Source organism: Copadichromis virginalis, linkage group LG5 (genome assembly GCF_057382275.1).
Source record: "Copadichromis virginalis isolate Kocher_CV1m ecotype Utaka linkage group LG5, C_Virginalis_male_GT1.1, whole genome shotgun sequence".
NCBI lineage: Eukaryota > Metazoa > Chordata > Actinopteri > Cichliformes > Cichlidae > Copadichromis > Copadichromis virginalis.
The window spans coordinates 17,695,895-17,717,051 of record NC_140622.1 but is presented as its reverse complement, the minus strand read 5'-3'; the positions used below and the strand labels follow the sequence as shown (position 1 = coordinate 17,717,051).

The window sequence follows — 21,157 nt, the reverse complement described above, 5'->3', positions numbered from 1 at the left end:
TAAATAATATTTTACATTATATTTAAAAAATTTGCAACAATAATATGCAATCTAATTATTCTCAGTTGTCATGTTGATTATCTTTATGACACAATGACATTTGCTTGAAAGCACAACACTTGAGCAGCTGTTATATATTCTTTTACCACATCTTTATTGCAATTTGACTTTTTCAGTTAAATCTGCATTTAAATTAAACCTGAACTGAAAATTTCCCAATTCTGTAAAACCAAAATAAAATAATAATAAAATATATAATCGTTAGAACTGATGGGGTTATCCTAAAGACCTTCAAGTGAGTGGAACTGAGATGGAAAAAAGAGGAAGGAAACATGGGGGGAAAAAAAAAAACAAAACAAAACAAAAAAAACAACAAAAAACTCAACAGTACTTGTGTAAAAACTGCTGGACTGTACACCATTGTATGTCACACTGAAGGAATTTATCTTTAAATGACCCCAATAAAAATGATTTTGCCATCATGGCTCCTTTTGGAAAAAGGAATAGCTGGCGTTTGTTACGTCACAGATGAGAAAAATCAGAGGACACTTTGATTTAACATCAGTTTTATTCAAGCAAAAATAAATTTAGGGCCCACAGAGCAGAATTGCACATATTTCCACGTAAATTCCAAAAAAGGGAAGCAAGGCTTGGAAGTTATAAGATCTTAAATTCTGTGGGGGGGGGGGGGGGGGGGGGGGGGGGGGGAAGATGAGGTTGACAATTCCATGTATGGTTAATAAAAAGCTGGCCCATAAAAGCATTTCCATGCCTACAAATTTTAGTTGTGGCTGCAGTCTGATTAAATCTGCATGCTTAACAAAAAGAGAAAAGGGTGCGGGTGAGTACATATTTGTGTTAGTGTTTATTTCTCTATCAGAAACAAGCAAGAAGTATGAAGGGGGGGGGGGGGAAGCTAATGATTGCTAGAAGTCAAGAAAAAAAAATCCTGAAACTGTAACCTAAAACAGGAGCTTTAAATACCAAACAGAGTGAAAATAATATACAAAGCAATCCTAAATCCAGTGTTAGTGTCACATGTATCACAATGCCATGGACCAACAAAATATTTCCACTCTATATCGCCCATGATGCTCAGCAGTACTGACCTAAACATCACAAAAAAAAACCCAAAAAAAAAAAAAACCAAAAAAAAAAAAAACCCCATACTATAGCCTAACTATGATCAACTCTACATTTAACAGAATGCAAATAACTGTATGACAAATATGGCATGTTAGAATTTTTAATTGTTTTGTGTTAGAAGCATTGTGCATCAACAAGAATGTTTCTTCACACTGGCGTTGATCCAAAGGTCTTTATTAAAGGTTAAATTCAACTGATAGCACAGGCTAGCTGCACAGTATCTGCTGGACAGGGAGCTCACAAGGCACTACTTGTTCTCTGGCTGGCTGGTACATGTGTTCAGAAGGTATGGCTGCATTTTTGGCTGTTCTCCATTGGAGACACCTATCAAAGTCTAAAGCTAAACTGCAGATTTTCTTTCCTCTTAATTGTTGATCATTATTATTACATAAAGGCCATTTTTCTGCCACACTTAAGAGCAACTAATTGAGATAATTAATCTCTTGATACCTCATGATGGCACTTCTGTGTATTTTTTTTTTCCTTTTACATTTTATGGCAAATCTGTCAGGCAATGAGCATGCTACTTATAGTAAACATGACCAGCACTCAATCTAAACACAAGCTCATGCAAACTTTTACTGCATCCCAATTACTGCCTGAAAATGACATGAACAGGAATGGACACAGTGAGGTGGTTCAACAGTACGTTACCCATTACCAGTAAGCTTTGTGTTGTCAGAATGACTTTCCTCTTCATTCAGATCTAACATTAACTCCTTAAACATTGGACCTGATCAGCACTTAACCATGTGCAGAAATAAAATGAGTAATTAGATTTCACTAATATTTGTAAAGCTGACCAATTAAGTAAGAAAAAGCATGAGAGAGGAAAAAAAAAATACTGGTGTTACACTATCAAGAGCAGAAATATTTTAAATCTGGGAAGGGGCATCTCTTCCACCATACGCAGGATTACTGTTACAATCTAAACTATACCACTGAACAGCTAATCCTTAAAGGCACTTCTCTTAGCCTGGCACACGGAATCAAACAATTGTTAATAAAATATAAAAATACAAGTTGAGGAGAGTTTACAATGTTCTTCAATTCTAGTCTTAAGGTTTGAGTATGTGTGTGTGTGTGTTCTGCCAAAGTCTGTTTAGACTCATATTTATAACTGGGCTTTAGTCAAGTTATAAACACATTTCTGTACATATGTTTGTTTTCTTTGGTATGTATATATCCTAGTAATGTCTGGAATTTTGTAATGTTATAGGTTAAAACTGTGACTAAGGCACATAAGCAATCACACACGCACACACAGGGCAATCCAGAACAAAGAATGAAGACCCCTGTAGAGGTGGAAAATGTGGAGCTACTCTGAGACACGAGTCACATAGCTCCACTTCTCTTCTTTATCGTATCTTCTACTCCTCCTCCTCCTGTTGCTTACTTAGAGTAATTCCAGACTGTGAATGAATTAACAAGTTTGTTTAAACCAAATGTTTTATATAAGACATTATAAAAGAGAGATATGACACTAAAGGAACTGTGGGGGGGAATTCCATAAAGGCAAAAGACAGAGGCTGCATTATGTAATTGGGTGTACTTCTTCTTGGCTTACTGCATCCATAACATGAACTAGCATGAATAATGATGGGGGAATAGTATGGATAGTAGATGTAAAACTTTAAGTAAATAAAGCTTTTTGAATGTTTGGGGGCAAAGTCCGTAAACTTTATAACTCTTATCAGATAAGTCATCAAATGACACATCACATGATCTTGAACAGTTGATGTGTGTTTGCCTCTTAAAAGAGCACCAATGTAGCAGTACACCTAACACAGTTTGCGAAACTACAACACTGTAGAGAGTTCTTAATGCTTTGTTTTATGTTTGAAGTAACACAAACTGTAACAACACTGTTGATGAGCACATCCTTAATACTCACTAATAATGATGACGATGATGAACACAATGACAGCTATCAGGATCGCCCACATCTGAAACAATTAAAGATAATTTCTACGTTATTACACAAGAACTATATCTGTAATACCTCCTCATTTTGTTGAATAAAAACAGGAAGTCTTCACCATAAGTCATGCAAATATATACTGTAAGTTGTGTAGTTAAATAAAAACAATTAATTTAGTAAACCTCAGTCTTTGAAGACTTTAAAAATAGAGTGCATCATATCAGTTAGAGTAATTGTTATTTAAAGTGGTGGAAAGTGTGTGACTTTTGAACCAAACTTTGTTTAAGCACCTTGCAGTTCTTCCACCAGTACTTCCTTTTCAGCTTAGCTGCACTGGTCTCAAACTGGGAGGCTCCAGCCTGGAGTGCATCGGCTCGGTCATCCAGTTCAGACAGCTTCTGATCACGCTCCAGCACTTTGTCCACATTAACACGCATAATGTCCACCACCTACTCAAAACAAACATAATATTCATTTTTTGCAATCTGTTTCTTGATGTACATGGGTGTTAGGCAATCTTGAGCCCTCACTGTAAATAAATCTGCCCTAATTTGTTTTTCTCTGGAGGGCATAGGAAAGAATCATAAGAGAAAGAAGAAAAATGCCAAATAAATAAATCAACAGGGTAAAATAACTCCTACAGACTCCACTTTTAGTCAGACACACATGCATGTGCATAAACACAGATTACACGTAACCCATATGTTCCACTGATCCACAAACCCAACTACTGCCCCTCCTCTCAGACAGAGCTGCAGGTTGGAGGGGAGGGTGTAGGCCCGTGCATGCCTTACATAACCATGGAGACAGTGATTATGTAAGCGTTTGGCAGCCAATTGGACACTTTCTGTGACGTGCTGAGGTTAAAGATCTATGAGGGAGTGGCTTATCCCAAGAAGGGCTACAACCGAGAGAGCGAGAGAGAGCAAGATGTAAAGGGAATTAAGAGTGAGACTTGGCAGCCTATTTTCTTAGTGGCCTCACTGACATGGTTCTGAATGCTATTTCTCAAAACTGGATGAGGACTGCCTTTCACTGAATGTCCTTTGGCAGTCTTTTGGAGTATTAGAGAGCAAATTATTCCACATTATGGTGAATTGTAACACTGCTGCCAAGAGTTATGCAAGGTTCTGTGTGAGACCAACATCAAGGAAAAGAGGGAGTGACACAAAGCAAGTGAAGACAGACAGGGGTGGAGTTCAAGGCCATAGGCTAGGTGAGAAAAATGATGCAAAGTGAACAAGATGAGGTTATTTAAGGATTTTTAATGCTTGAAAAGATTTTTTATTATTTGACACTGTGACTCCACCAACTATCTTTTCATTATTTAACTATTCACTCCTGGATTACGGCTGTGCTACTATGCAATTATTTAAAAATAAATAAATACAAATTGTTGATTGAATCTTTCTCTACTTGCATCTTCTCCTTTATTTGTGTACAGCTGGACTGGTACATAAGCATTTAATTAACCATATAACCATATAACTGAGAAATGAACCTGAAGTTGGAGATGAAGTAGCATTAAGGGCAGGCATCTTTGGAGAGGTGGTTTCAAATTTCTTAGCTTGAGAGGAAACGATCTGGTGCATTTGTAACACTAAAGCACTCATGAATTAAGATTTGAACATATTTTGGGGATCCTTATCAATAAGCCATAAGAGAATAGAACTGTTGGCCTCAAATTAAATTCTGAAATTAAATAGAAGCCAGTTTTCACATATTTCATACCTCATCCACCTGGGCCTGCGTCTGCTGCAAGCGCTTATTGCCGGCCGCTGCGGCAGAACCTTCTGGACCAACTGCTGACCTGAAGAAATTTACAAAAAAACCCAAAAAAAACCAGTGTAAATCTTAGCCCCCTGTGAAATGTCTTAGAAACATCTGTTACATAACATCACAATCTCCCACTAAAACCTTAAAGGAAACCAGTCAGTTTTAGGTACAAGAAAAAAGAAAAACAGTCCTCTCAGAGGAAATTGCTTGATATAGCACCCAATCTGTGGGATAGCTAAAGGTCAACAGGAGTAACAGTTCATAGTGAGCTAAAACAGAACAATTCAGTGTCTCTGACTGTACACAACAGCCAGCCATGCACGCACAAAAAAAAATTAATTAAATTAATTAAAAACACCTCACTGATGTTCCTCAACTCATGCTCCATTGTATCAACTGAGGATAGACAATAAGTGGCAAGAGATTATTTTTCATACAACAATAGACTTGACAGTGATGTGGCTTAAGTAAATGCTTGCCCAAAATAATGGTTTAAGTATATTCTTAACAGTTAAAAAGCTGACATCAGATAGCATGAAAAGCTATTCAAATAAGATGATGTCCCACACAATCCTGCTAAAATAGCAAGCATCACATTTATTATTATCTGATGCATTTTTTTTTTAACTCTAAGAAACTGTTAAAAACAATAACAAAAATATAAACCGGAGACAAAGCAAAAAGTTTTTTCCTTCTGGTTCCCATTGATTTAATTTAAATAATTATTTATTTAGATTCCTAAATATGATATGCATTCATTGTCCCAATGGCTTTTTAACAGTGGTTATTTACTGCCACCCCCTGACCTGAAAGAGCATTGCTTTGCAATGACTTTTCGTAACATTGAAACTAACTTGAAAGTTGGGTTGTTATTTACACCAGGGCTATACAAAGATTATTATGATTCAGTCTAAGTCAAGTGTGGCCATTAATTACATAAATTCTGACTCAGGCCAAATTACAATATTAGTTTAAATGTAAAACAGTTTAGGCAGATATAAGCAGTCTGCTGCCTGATATTACTGATTTGCCAATGCATTGTAGCAGTCTTTAAAAATGAAAGTAAAGAATAGATGGGAGAAACACCCTCAAAATATGTTATAAGTGTTAATGTTACAGGATTTGTCAACGCAAGGGCATGTTGGTATTGATATTTGTTTTTTTAAATCAACAAATATCAATATCAGTCTTAAATATCTTAAACATCTGTCTGGCCCTAATAAGCAGGCATACCCATGTTTGCTAAAATATAGTTGATGGCAAGAGCTTGCTAAAACTACATGTGTTTATATTTAAAAAACAAACAATCCCCAAAACAAAACACAGGAACAAGCCACAGTTAACTCAACAGAAACAGCATCTGTCTGGAAGCCAAAGGTACCCAGTTTCCTGAAGAAAAACAATCAATGATGCAAGTTATTCCAAAAGGAAGTCTATGTGAAATGGGTGGATTAAGTGCCTCTCCTCTATGCCCCCAAGATAACAACTTTACAGCCACGTCTAATTCACGTATATTTAAAAAGATAAACTATTTTGAATTTTGATTGCATGAATTTGATACAAATAAACACAAAAAACAAGCAAACTATTACAGGGCTCTAGACTAACTTTTTGACATGGGCGCACCGGTACGCCTAACTTTAAAAATTTAGGCGTACCGGCACAAAAGTTAGGCGCACTCAAATTTTTCAACCGCATCGCTTAACACCGCAGTTTTACATGTGCACTTTCTTTGGGGGGGGAAGTCCACACAGACAATATTAATTTCTAAATTATTAACTAACAAACTTGTGCTTAAAGTGCTTTGTCAATATTGTAGAAAATGTTAAACTTAATCATCATCTTGGCCTCCTCTGACGACCTGTTTGCTGCTGTCTGCTGCTGAAAGGCCGTGGGGAGAGGGGACACTTGGGCAGTGCATTTATTGCAGCATATAATGTGTTTTCTGGATACACTGTGCTTTTTCAGCATTCAAATATTGATGGCACCGTGTCAGAGCACTGGCTATGAATTTCAGACAGATCAGGCCTTAACTTAACAAAAAAGTTATCAATAGTTCTTTTCATCTTTTCTTATTACCCACAGCTACATCCACTTCTCTCAGGCCTAGGCTGCTCACTAGGGCTGAGTATCATCACTGATTTCTATAATCCATTCAATTCCGGTTCTCAAAGTCCTGATTTGATTCAATTTAGCCTCAGACAGTCAGAAATATTATAATTCTGATCATTTATCAGTACTGATACACATGAGACTTCATCAGAATTGTGAAAATCACAGCAGATGCCTTTGTGTGAAAGTAACTGAGAATAAAACACAGGAAAACATGAAGGAGATTTTCCTGGTCTGGCTTTTTATAGCAGATAACCTTAAAAATATTCTGCAATTTTGCATAATTTTAAGAAATTTAAATTTCTTCAGTAGTATTGAACAGCAGAAATTAGGCTTTCTTGTCCGAGGTCATTTAAGTGAAAAAAGAAAAAGCGCTGTAAACAACGGTAGACTGGTGGGTAATAAGCGAATGAATAATGCAGAAAACAGATTTGAGACGGGAAACTGTTCCTGAAGTACAGAGAGAGAGAGAGAGAGAGAGAGAGAGAGAGAGAGAGAGAGAGAGAGACAGCTGTGCAGGAAGTGTGATTTTTATCGTGGTGGAAGCAAAACAGCAAAAGTCAGAGGGAATTCATGACGACATTGATCAAATGTGAAGCGCAGTTTGCTGCGTCTTTTACTGCAGGCTCGGCGAATTTTGGTTGGAGAGAGACAAAACCTGCAGCTCAGAATCAGCGCAAAAAGACGTAAACACAGCGCGGACCCGAAGAATCGCTAAGCTCCGACAGCGTGTCCGTGTTCGGGCCGTCGGGTGAGAAAGCCGAAGCTGATTCTGATGTGTCAGGTCCGCTCCGTGTTTAGGTCTTTGTGTGGAATCCGTTAATGAATTGATATCGCTTTATTCAAGCTACTCACCTCTCTCTTCCACCTGCACTTTCAACTGGACCACGGCCAATCAGAGAGGTCCCGCCCCTGACTATCTCTGATTGGTTTAGTCCACGATAGGGGCAAAATGTGTGTCTGTTGTTGACCACACGGAGAGTTGCAGAGATTTTTTTTTTTTGTTACCGGAACAGTTGGTCGCACCTGTGCGACCAAATATTTATTTTTAGTCGCACCACTGAAAAATTTGGTCGCATTTGCGACCAAATTGGTCGCACTCTAGAGCCCTGTATTACAAACAAACTGCAGATATACATTTCCTGCAGCTGCTGCTAGTATCAAAACTACACTACAGCATCAGTGGTGGGCTTCATTCTCTAATATGTAAAAAGGCTGGAACTTACCACGAGTACACACATAAAATTAGCCTCAGATTCATGTAATATTCACCGGAACCAATTGTGTTTGTACCATTGTGCATATGACTGTTTCATAATAATTTTAAATTGATGGTTGCCATATACATACAGCCCACTTTCCTTTAAATGAAAACACATTTTTCTCAACGAGGGCCATGGCAAGAGCTGGGATTGCAATTTTTTTTAAGATTTATTTATTTATTTATTTTTAAAAAGAGCATCTAATTTATGCAACTGGAAAAAAAATAAATAAAAATGCTGGATCCCTTGGGGAATGTGTGGCTCGGTTAAAAACAAATTGATGTCTAACTAGGATACAATGAAGGTAGGTTTAATAAACAAATGCAGTAAACGCTTTTTCTCTTTTGTTTTGTTTGGTCTTTGTATTCGTGAAGAGCAAGTGGATAAAGAGTGGATTACCAAATATGTGTTAGGTTAAAAAAAAGAATTTGGTCAATACTTTTAACCAAACTCATTATTTTTATGTATTCAAGTCTATGAGTTTCTATCTTTGACTTTTTTGGAAAAGCTGTAAATAACAATAATCGATTTTTATTCATTAATTAGTTTAGCAATGTGCATTGGTGTGTCTATGTGTAGGTTTATGTAGTTTCACATTTGTGTTTAGGCATTACTTGTGCAAAGATAGCAACCTTTGCCATTGCACCAGAGTTCACGTGAAGACTCTTTAGTTGAACTATGTAGGTCTGATACCATGTCTACACACACACACACACCTCTTTTCTACTAATGCTGTGCATGTGCCTAATCTACAACCACAGAAATAAATATAGGTGCAGGGCCAAAAAGCTGACACTCACATGTCACCACTTCGCTGGTCCCAAATTGGGAACAAGTGATGACAGTGGCTTTTGAAGGTGTACCTAAAAAATTAACCAGATGCAGCCTAGGATCTTTTGTGCATTATGATTTTCCTTTCCATTTCAGTGAAACCAATTTAAGATAAATGAGGCTACAAGTGGGGCTGCCACGATTAGTCGACTATTAAAATTGTTGACGACTAATTTAATAGTCGACGCGTCGTTTGAAGCTTTGTAAGATCCCAAAAGATGCAGGAATAAGTAGTAGGATTTAAGAGTGTAATAACGGACTGAAACAGAAGATGGCAGCACTGCATGTACAAGGATGCCAGCTGCCTTTAACCCTTTAAGACCTACCATAGAACCAAGTCCGCCAGAGCTTATATTATATTTTTACATGGTGTGGTGCCATTTTTGGTGTACAGTCAAGTCTTAATAGCTTACTTACAACTGGGCTCGTCACGCTCTCTTCTTGGCTGCAGTGGTTATTATTATATTTACATGCTTCCAGCCCACGTTTTTGCTCGATGACAACTCGTACCTTTCCACTCCCCTTTTTCTCCCTCCTCGCGCTCACAGACATAACGTGTATGGCAGTTCATTCTCCCTGCAACACGGACTACACTGCCCATGATGCTACATTCTTTAGAGCTATGCTTGTAGCATTCTGCCTGTTAGCTTAGCACGACAACAACAACAACGAAAGGTGCTCTCTCTCACCCAGGAAACACACAGTCGCAGAGAGAGAGAGAGAGAGCGTCACCCTGTAACCATGGCAACCGTAACGCTGCCGCCTGGAACAAAAGAACGTAGCTGTCAAACAAAACCCAAACAGTCCTGACCCGCGACAATATGAAACAGGAAAGTACCGCAGTGTAATCCATTTATTTCAACAAAGTAACTGTATTCTGAATACCACCTTTTTAAACGGTAACTGTAACGGAATACAGTTACTCATATTTTGTATTTTAAATACGTAACGGCGGTACATGTATTCCATTACTCCCCAACACTGTCGATAGCTAGCCGGGGGCAAGGCTCACTAGTTCCGGTGAGAATACCGGACTCCATTTTCAAACCCACTGCAGTCTTTCGCTACTCAGGTTAAACATGATACAGTGGGGCAAAAAAGTATTTAGTCAGCCACCGATTGTGCAAGTTCCCCCACTTAAAATGATGACAGAGGTCAGTAATTTGCACCAGAGGTACACTTCAACTGTGAGAGACAGAATGTGAAAAAAAAATCCATGAATCCACATGGTAGGATTTGTAAAGAATTTATTCGTAAATTAGGGTGGAAAATAAGTATTTGGTCACCTCAAACAAGGAAAATCTCTGGCTCTCACAGACCTGTAACATCTTCTGTAAGAAGCTTTTCTGTCCCCCACTCGTTACCTGTATGAATGGCACCTGTTTGAACTCATCATCTGTATAAAAGACACCTGTCCACAGCCTCAAACAGTCAGACTCCAAACTCCGCCATGGCCAAGACCAAAGAGCTTTCGAAGGACACCAGGAAAAGTATTGTAGACCTGCACCAGACTGGGAAGAGTGAATCTACAATAGGCAAGCAGCTTTGTGTGAAAAAAATCAACTGTGGGAGCAATCATCAGAAAATGGAAGACATACAAGACCACTGATAATCTCCCTCGATCTGGGGCTCCACGCAAGATCTCATCCCGTGGGGTCAAAATGATCATGAGAACGGTGAGCAAAGATCCCAGAACCACACGGGGGGACCTGGTGAATGACCTGCAGAGAGCTGGGACCAAAGTAACAAAGGTCACCATCAGTAACACACTACAACGGCAGGGAATCAAATCCCGCAGTGCCAGACGTGTTCCGCTGCTGAAGCCAGTGCATGTCCAGGCCCGTCTGAAGTTTGCCAGAGAGCACATGGATGATACAGCAGAGGATTGGGAGAATGTCATGTGGTCAGATGAAACCAAAGTAGAACTTTTTGGTATAAACTCAACTCGTCGTGTTTGGAGGAAGAAGAATACTGAGTTGCATCCCAAGAACACCATACCTACTGGGCCAAAATACCAGCTACTGTGTGTGCAAACCTGGTAAAGACCTATAGTAAACGTTTGACCTCTGTTATTGCCAACAAAGGTTATGTTACAAAGTATTGAGTTGTATTTTTGTTATTGACCAAATACTTATTTTCCACCCTGATTTACGAATAAATTCTTTACAAATCCTACCATGTGGATTCATGGATTTTTTTTCACATTCTGTCTCTCACAGTTGAAGTGTACCTCTGGTGCAAATTACTGACCTCTGTCATCATTTTAGGTGGGGGAACTTGCACAATCGGTGGCTGACTAAATAGTTTTTAGTATATAAGCAGTGTTGGGAAGGTTACTTTTAAAATGTATTCCATTACAGAATACATGCCCCAAAATGTATTCTGTAACGTATTCCGTTACGTTACTCAATGACAGTAACGTATTCTGAATACTTTGGATTACTTAATATATTATCATGCTTTTTACAACTACGTGAATGTACTATTGCTGTGATTTATTACTGTTACTGAAGGTCCGCGGCTCCGAACCCGTAGTAAAGGGACCTCTGACTAATACGGTGGGTTCCGTGTTGGGCTCATAGCCGAAAAACAGCTTTACTTTGTTGTCTGGGTCAACTTTGCTTGCGAGAGACAGAGAGAGGCGTTGAAAGGCTGCTCCAACGGAACTTATTGTTTCGGAGGAAAACACGAACACGGCGTACAGTCGAGTCTTAATAGCTTACTTACAACTGGGCTCGTCAGGCACTCTTCTTGGCTGCAGTGGTTATTATTATTATTATTACTATTATATTTACATGCTTCCAGCTCCCGTTTTTGCTCGATGACACCTGGTACTTTTCCACTCGCCTTTTTCTCCCTCCTCGCACTCACAGACATATAACAAGTATGGCAGTCCATTCTCCCAGCAGCACGGACTACACTGCCTATGAGGCTACATTCTTTGGAGCATGTACCTGTAGCATTCTGCCTATTAGCTTAGCACAACAACAACAACAAAAAGGTGCTCTCTCACCCAGGAAACACACAGAGAGAGAGCGTCACCCTGTAACCATGGCAACCGTAACGCTGCCACCTGGAACAACAGAACAGCTGTCAAACAAAACCCAAACAGTCCTGACCCACCACAATATGAAACAGGAAAGTACCACTGTGTAATCCATTTATTTCAACAAAGTAACTGTATTCTGAATACCACCTTTTTAAACGGTAACTGTAACGGAATACAGTTACTCATATTTTGTATTTTAAATACGTAACGGCGGTACATGTATGCCGTTACTCCCCAACACTGTATATAAGTCACTTAGATAACTTAAAAATGCTATTGTTTGGCTTTTTTCAGTATTTTATTTGTTCCCGAGTAAATCGGTTTGGCTGAGATTAAAGTTATAGTTTTTACACTGCTGAATAAACGTCAAGCAGACAACCAGTTATCAGAAGTGTGAGATGCTCAAGAATATACTCCGGTGTCCTGTTATATTATATTATATTATATTAGATAAAACTTTATTAATCCCTAGGGTGGGTTCCTCCAGGAAATTAGGTATTTTAGATAGCGGCTGAGTTTATTAAACTCCACTGAAACAACCTGTAAATTTCATTAAAATTTAATAAACTATCATCATGTCTTTATTTTTAGTTAGCACATACCTTAAACATTTAAAGCTATAAGCTAATGATAGTTATATAAGAGCACATGCATGCTGGTGCAATAAGCTGTACGTTGTACATCCAATGGACGCATGATCTGATTAGTTGACTAATGGCAAAAATAATTGGTGACTAGTCGACTATCAAAATAATAGTTTGTGGCAGCCCTAGCTACAAGTTCTCAGTTCTAAGGCACCAAGGAAGAGCTGGCTCACCACTGCATTAAAATAAAAAGAAAGGCATCAAGATGCAATTTAAGTCCCGCCTTTCAGCCTCAATTTAACTCACTGAACAAAAATTGCAGATAAATTTTATTTTTGCTTTATTGCTTCATTTGAATTAAGTTTCCATTTGACCATATGTTATGGATTCACAGCCACAGTTTCCAAATGCAAAGGCTACAGTTGCAAGCATTCAACTACCAACCTTACTGCTAATTAAGTGATGGAGACAAATTTAAAACAACTTTGGAGTAAATTGTCCAGTTACATTTGGACCACTTCAAATAAATGACTGAGTGCAGAAACTGTGATCGTGGTTAACTGAATATTCTTGTTAACCCTCTTGCATTAATAGATTTATTTTATTTCAAATCTATTGTAAATCTACTATCCATACATTCCGGGACCTAATTTTACATTATCATCACTGTTGTATCTATACTACAGATCGACTACCATCACTACAATGAACAGAAATGACTATAACATCATGAAAGAATGACTTTTATGGTTTAATCAAATCATCACTCAATTTCAGAAAGACATGCAAATTCTCTGTCAAGGATTTTTGTTTAATATGGACAAAAATAGTTTTAGAAATCTGTCTGTGATTCATTACGAAAACGCTGAGTACAGTGCCTCTATGTGCACTGTGTGTGTGTGTGTATATATATATATATATTTTTATTTATTTATTTGTTTAAAAGGGGAAAAAAAAAAGCTTCCTCTCTTGATGCTGTAAGGCAATACACCTTCCCAGAAAGTAAACACTCACGAAACACGTCTTTTCCCTTGTTCTTTCATTACCCCTAAGCTTCAAAGCGCCTACTAATACACATATTGACCGAGAAACATATCAGAGTACAGTTCCTAACTGTGTCAACAAAGAAAAAAAACGGTAGATGCTGATGATGGAAATAACGTTAGATAACGGCATTACCGACAACGGGGTGTAAGTTATTACTGGAGTGGCAAGTATTCAGCTTAGATATAGTTTAAAACTTATTTTAATTACCCAGTCATCAACATGATTACGACCTATTAAAACAGAAACACTTCGGCCATAAATATTATATTTCCTGTTTACAACTTTGCGTTGCCTTTGATTGTGTCTTGATATTATTTTAGTCATATCCAAATTAGAGCTACAATAATTAGAAATCACAAAGCGACATACACAAACATTTTAAGCTTGTTAAATAAAAGTATACAGCAGTAGTTTTTAGATAGGCCAACGACACAGGAAACGGTAGTTTCTAAGCATAGACTAAAACGCTAGCACATATCGTTGTCTAACAGTAAGATTCGTGTAACAGTAACAGCTGTGGCCTGTATACAAACCGATTGTGTACACTCTTTCTTGACTATCTACATAACTAGCAAAGATAAGTTGATATGATGAGGAGTGAGCAACGTTAGATAACTTTAATGCAGCGTTGCTGCTGTGGCTAAGCTAGCTCACATCTCGAAGACGGGCACTAGCACTTGTTGCAGGCTAGTAGCAAAAGTTCTGGGCGTTGTTTTTGCGCCCGCGTCTTGAAGTATTACCAGAAAAAAAAACGGAAGCGAAATCATCAACATCTGACTGACAAATAAAAGTGTGCGGTATAGGATAGACTTACATTGCAAAACGAAATTTCCTCAAACGACACCGCTGCCGATTTTTGCTTGGTAGCTCACTGTCAAGCCGAAACAGTCCCAGCCGTACCAGCGGTTTTTGTGCCGCTTTCAAGGTTGCCGGAATTAGGAACTATCACGCGTATTTACATTTCACAAGGAAAATGCGCACTTTAATAAAACCAGAAATCATAGAAATTTCTTTTCATATCGATATCGATACGTGACAATAAATTATAATAACCCATTTAGCCTGGTGACTAACCTTTAGTTGACTACATTTAGCATTTAAATAAAAAAATAAATAAAAGAATTTTCCCTGCAAACTTACAGTAAATACATAAACTTTTACAGTACTAAATTATTTTAAAGAAATAAATTACAAAATCGGATCATACTATGTGGTAACTACTTTATTTGATGAGCACGTGAAGGCAACATTAAAGAGGTCGTGGCTTATAGCTTCCGCATGCCTACCATTATTAAAAGCAATTAAAAGCAACGCACACTTCGCACACCTTAGTCAATAATCATTAAAGAGTTAACTACTCAAATCAGTCTTATTCACCTTTTATTTATTTCATTTCTATTTGCAAGCTACAGTAGACATGCAAGGAGCAGGCCCAAGCCCGTGATCAGCATGTGGCTTATGAGAACAAAAAGTCTATGGAAGAAATATAGTATCATCAGAATTCAAGTATTTTTAGACATTGAATTTATGACACTGAATTTTTATCCTCCAAATTTCCCTGCAAAAATATTCACCTGCAAAAATTCACCTGAAAAAAATTCACCTGCAAAAAATTCACCTGCAAAAATTCAACTGCAAAAGTGATGAACTTTAATGACCCAAGCCAGAGCAATCAGCACCAGATCGAGTCGAGTGGCTCTCGGCCAATTAAATTACGCTGTTTGATCACATGACACCGTTAGCCAGCAGTTTGTCTCCTAAAAGAGAGCTGTTTAGAGGTGAGTGATTAAGTTTTTCTCCTAAATAGAGATCATTACAGAACGCCTAGTCCTACTTAAAATCCCATTTATTTTTATTTTATCATCTACTCGAACTAAGGAAAACGTTTGACTAACTCAAAGACAATTTCCACGCCTCCCCTGCCTGACTGCAGAGGCAGTTTTGAATTTAGGAGCAGCAAGATGGAAGCGGCAAACCCTGGCGATTCTCCGGTAAGTATATTGTTTTTTATCTTCAAGTTTGTCTTTTGAAACCTTAATTTTATTTAAATCCGTTGCTCACGTATAAAGTACACAGACGGGGTCTTTGCTCAACTCGTCTGAGGCGTGTCTCACTAAGCGCTACATGCTAGCATCCTGCTAACCGAGCTACCCTTTACATGCTGTGCTTTAGAAAATAGGATACTCGTTAAAAAATACTCCGCAGATATTGATAGATAGACGAACACTGCAAATATAATGTTGTAAACGAAAACGGCCTTTGGTGAAGGGGTAAAATACACCATGAATAAAGCCATAGAGTGAATGGCTGCCATGGTTGCAGAACAGCCTGATTTAATGACAAGAATGGGGAAGAGTGAGGTGAAGTGAACCAAAGCCACAAAACACGGTCAGACAAGGCGGCAAAAGGGCAGTGATCTGTCCGTCAGTATGAAGTTGGTGTGTGCTTTGGTGAACAAAAACTCCAGACTGGTAGCAGGAAGGTGGGAGACTCGTGTTTCACTGGAATAGTGGTGAATTAAAACATCCTTTGTTGGGGACATTTAGGTGTAAATGCATCCATACAGGCAAGACAGAGGCAGACCAGACAGTGAAGAAAACAAGGCAAACATTAGAAATATTAAAACGGAAATATAGGATTAATATAACATACAATTGGGGAAAATGTAAGGAACACAATGTAAATGATATTGTAAAGTCATTAAAACAGCATACTCTGATTAAAAGAAACAGATAATTGGGTAGGATGATGATAAGATAAGATAAGATAACCTTTATTAGTCCCACACGTGGGAAATTTGATGATGATGATAATAATAATAATAATAATAATAATAATAATAATAATAAAATAAAAAAAAATGTACAAGATGGGTATGTATACTTGTAGCCAGAACTTAACAACTATAAAGTTGTAGCATGTCAGTACCTTACCCCATCCATTATATCCACACTTTCAGAAAAGGATATGGTCAATATCTTTACAAATACTATCTAAACTTAAACTGGATATTCCCTCTGCTTCTTCTGCTTCTCGTATACACCCTCAGGGTTTGTGATCAGCCAGCGGCTGATATGATCATTAATCCTGTAAAATAATATTCTTTCGGTTTATGAATCTGTTTGCATGGATTTCTTAATCTGTTTCCACTGTTAGCAGAAGTTGTGGTGTGCTGCTCTCCAAGACTACAAGCTGCGTTAAAGTTGGAAGTAACTGGCCGATGTTCCACTGTTGAAGATAGCTGTGCCCATTTGTTGCACATTGTGGGTATGGAGAAGTTGAGGCCCTTGCAGGCTACCCACAATTTCCCCAAACTGAGCGATTATACATCTTCCTTCCATATTTGTATCTTGTGTCACTAAAAATAATTTTATTTAATTTTATACATTGATTAATGACCTGCAGAATCTCCTTATCATATTAAGTGATTCATAATTGTCACTTTATGCTTTCTCCATCTTGAAAGTGATGACATCCTTGCATTACATCCTTTAGGTTCATTTTCTGCAGGCAGGTTTCTGACAGAGAACAGGCAGATTTACACTATAACATGCAGCGTTCTATAGATGGACACATAAAGAAATGAAAAATTACATGTATGTGCTAACTTTCTAAACACTGTTACATTAATGATTAAGTAGATAAAACATTTATGTCAGCCTTGGCTCATAATTCATTTAAAGACAAGAACTTTGTGTGTGTTTCAGGTCCTGCACTCTCAAAGACTGAATGAACCAGCATTGCAGCCATGGGTCACTGTGAGCATCACAGGGAAGGTTGAAGCCGCCCACTGCAGCTGTAAGGCCGGAGTCACGGAGACCTGCACCCACGTCACTGCTCTTCTGTTTAATGTAGGGGGGCGATCGTGGCTCAAGAGTTAGGAGTTCGCCTTGTAATTGGAAGGTTGCCGGTTCGAGCCCCGGCTTAGACAGTCTCGGTCGTTGTGTCCTTGGGCAAGACACTTCACCTGTTGCCTACTGGTGGTGGTCAGAGGGCCCGGTGGCGCCAGTGTCCGGCAGCCTCGCCTCTGTCAGTGCGCCCCAGGGTGGCTGTGGTTACAATGTAGCTTGCCATCACCAGTGTGCGAATGTGTGTGTGAATGGGTGGATGACTGGATATGTAAAGCGCTTTGGGGTCCTTAGGGACTAGTAAAGCGCTATATAAATACAGGCCATTTACCATTTAGAAGCAACAGTGATCTGTGGCACAAGGACTGTTACAGATGAACCTGCATACTGGGTTTTGCTGGGTAATATGACCAAGATACAGCCAGAGGTTGGCCATAAGATAGACTTCTCCTCTTCAGCTGCCCAAAAAAAGGCTCTTGATCAGAACAAACAGACCATCTGTAGTGACAGGTAAAAGGAGCCGTCCTCAAAAAAGAAAAATCCCACCTGCTACTGTGGAGGAGTTGTCACTGCTATAATGCCATCATGTTTTATCTAGGGGTCTAGATTTATGCCTATAGTGCACTGCCGTGTAAATAATTTGCATTTACTGAATGAGTATCACTGTTCAAAAATTGAATAAAGAAACAAACTAATTTTTGCCTTTTTTTTTAATTAAAACCACTTTATAGAACATCACATCAGTTACAATGTAGAATCCATGTCACTGGAGAATTTTGATTCAATAAACAGTAAAAAGGTGAGCTGTGAAGACCAAGGACAAGTGCAGCTCACAGGTTTTCTATCCAAGGAATCCCAGAAGATTGCATGGTGTCATTGCCCAGCAGTTGTTCGCAGGACATATGGACTCAACCTCAACAATCCCTCACACTGAGCAGCATGAAGTGACAGTGCAGAGGAAAAACTCCCCTTTAACAAGAAGAAACCTCCAGCAGAACCTGGTTCAGTACCAGCAGCCATCTGGGTTTGGAGGAGAGAGAGAGACACAGAACTACCAAAAGTATTTATTTTTTTTTTTATGTGATTGACTGTTGTTGTAATTCAAGCCCTGAGTGTAGAGCAGGTAAGATATAAAGTTGCATCCTAAATTCATGCAGAGTGTTTAGTTTATGACTTTTTCACCTGGTCATTTCTTGATGAACAGATGGTCTTTTAGGGTTGACCAAGCTGGTACCTTGACTCTGTTCTCTGCAAGATGTTGCAAAAAACAAAATCATATGGAGACAATATTGGACACAAAATATATAACAATTTAGTTAAATGTAGCATTAACTCATAGGTCTTGCTAAAGTAAACCTTGTATTCTGATTCATCACAGCAGCAGTTCAGTTGGATGATGTCAGTAACTGCAGCAAGTGTCTTGCTGACTGAATAATTACATCTTGCATAATCTGAAACAAACACATAAAGACAGAAACAATTTATAAATTAACGTTTGATAAAATCTAAGAATTAATCATTTATTAGATACCAATATGAATATGTCTACCATAAAACTTGTGTGGAGCGAAGTTACATTCAATCAAGATGGTCTGGCATGCTACAACTTTGTAGTTAAGTTCTGGCTACAAGTATACATACCCATCTTGTACATGTTCTTTAGCATTATTATTATTATCATCATCATCCTACCCAATTATGTTTCTTTTAATCAGAGTATGCTGTTTTAATGACTTTACAATATCATTTACATTGTGTTCCTTACATTTTCCCCAATTGTATGTTATATTAATCCTATATTTCCGTTTTAATATTTCTAATGTTTGCCTTGTTTTCTTCACTGTCTGGTCTGCCTCTGTCTTGTCTGATTGCTCTGGCTTGGGTCATTAAAGTTCATCACTTTTGCAGTTGAATTTTTGCAGGTGAATTTTTGCAGGTGAATTTTTTGCAGGTGAATTTTTTGCAGGTGAATTTTTGGCAGGTGAATTTTTTGCAGGTGAATTTTTGCAGGTGAATATTTTTGCAGGGAAATTTGGAGGATAAAAATTCAGTGTCATAAATTCAATGTCTAAAAATACTTGAATTCTGATGATACTATATTTCTTCCATACTAGAGGGGCTACGACACCAACAGAGTAAATTCACAGACTCCGCCCCCAGCACGGCTCCAATCGAAGCTGAAGTGAAGCCGTTTCAGAACATTTTGCTCTACATATTTGAGTTGTTTGCCATGCTTGGTAAGTCATTTTTTCAAAGATTGTTTCAATTATTATTATTATCTTTTACTTCTGTGGCTCTTTGGAGTTGAGACAAAGCTGTGTGAAAGGCATTAGCCATGTTGCTCGGTGATAGCATAATATTCTGTTTTAGCTAGCTGAAAGGTATTGTCTGCGGGCAAATACCACAGCCTTGAAAAAAAGCTTGCATGTGAATTTTCAGTCAAACTTTTGGTCAAATACACCTAAAACAATGTCTAGAATGTGATATGGTATAATGGTGCTACTTGAAGCCTGAAAACGATCTCCCATAAAAAAAAAAGCGCGCAAACAGCAGTAGCAGACGTCCTGACTGGATTCTACGTTAGCATTTAGATCCCTCCAGAGTTTTGTGCACACGGTTTAGGTAAAAATGAAAAAGGTTGAGGTCTTACATTTAGTTCAGTATTACCTGTTGCCTGTGTCCTTGTCTTTTGGGAAAATACTTTACACAAGTAATGGCTCAAAAAGGATTCCTTTTTTTTTTTACTGTGCTGCAATTGATTACTGGATTATTTGTGCCATTAATTAGTGTCAACTAATTTTTATTCAATCTCCACATAGGATATGCTTGTGAAGATGGAATATGGGGGAGAGCAGAAGTGCGGTGAAGTTCCACAAAGTGATGAATGAAGGACATGCATATTGTATTGAAGAAATAAGTGATGAGAATGCTGTTATTTGCATTTACCAGCTCATCTATGTCAGACCTTTTGATAAACAAAATTCTAATGAAAGTGAGAACATGTACACTGTTACATCTTTCAGAAAATGCTTTGAAATTGTGGTGCACAGTTCAGAATAAATGTTTTTCAAAAACCATTGCGTCTTTTTAGTAAATGTTTATTTCCAAAAGAAATGTCTAGAAGTTCAGAACAGTAAAATTCCCGCTTTTTAGAATGAATTAGAAGATAACTCTTACGTAGTTAAACTAAAATACTCTTTTGAGAGTTAATATATAAACTCTTAACACCAAGTGTTAAATTATTAACTCCAGAAAGATTTGGTGTTTAACACTAAATCAGAGTTAACGTACCAACTCTCCAAAAAAAGTTAAATTAACACTGGTGTGGACCAATATAGACACTTTAATAGTGTTGAAATCAAATCCAACAGTGTTAATTTGGACATGCTGGATTTGCTGTGTAGGATTGACACACTCAATTAGTCCTCGCCAGATTATCTGCTAACCAATGTTAGTCTGTGGCCTCACATTCTTTCGATTAAACTGTAGTGTACTTACCTTCTTCACCTGTTTCATAGCCTGTTCCCAGAGCTCACTTTTCACCCGTTGCCATATTTGCTTACCTGGATCCAGGTCTCCAG

At 38.1% G+C, this 21,157-nt stretch overlaps 1 protein-coding gene across 1 annotated transcript; it reads right to left on the bottom strand.

The window, feature by feature from the left end:
- Positions 1-1,304: 1,304 nt before the first annotated feature.
- On the bottom strand, positions 1,305-14,651 carry vamp3 (vesicle-associated membrane protein 3 (cellubrevin)). Its single transcript, XM_085456300.1, has 5 exons — positions 14,543-14,651; positions 4,799-4,877; positions 3,358-3,516; positions 3,041-3,092; positions 1,305-2,558 (listed from the first exon to the last, which is right to left on the bottom strand). Coding segments are annotated over exons 1-5 (312 nt in total). The 5' UTR covers positions 14,545-14,651; the 3' UTR covers positions 1,305-2,538.
- Between the last annotated feature and the right edge of the window lie 6,506 nt (positions 14,652-21,157).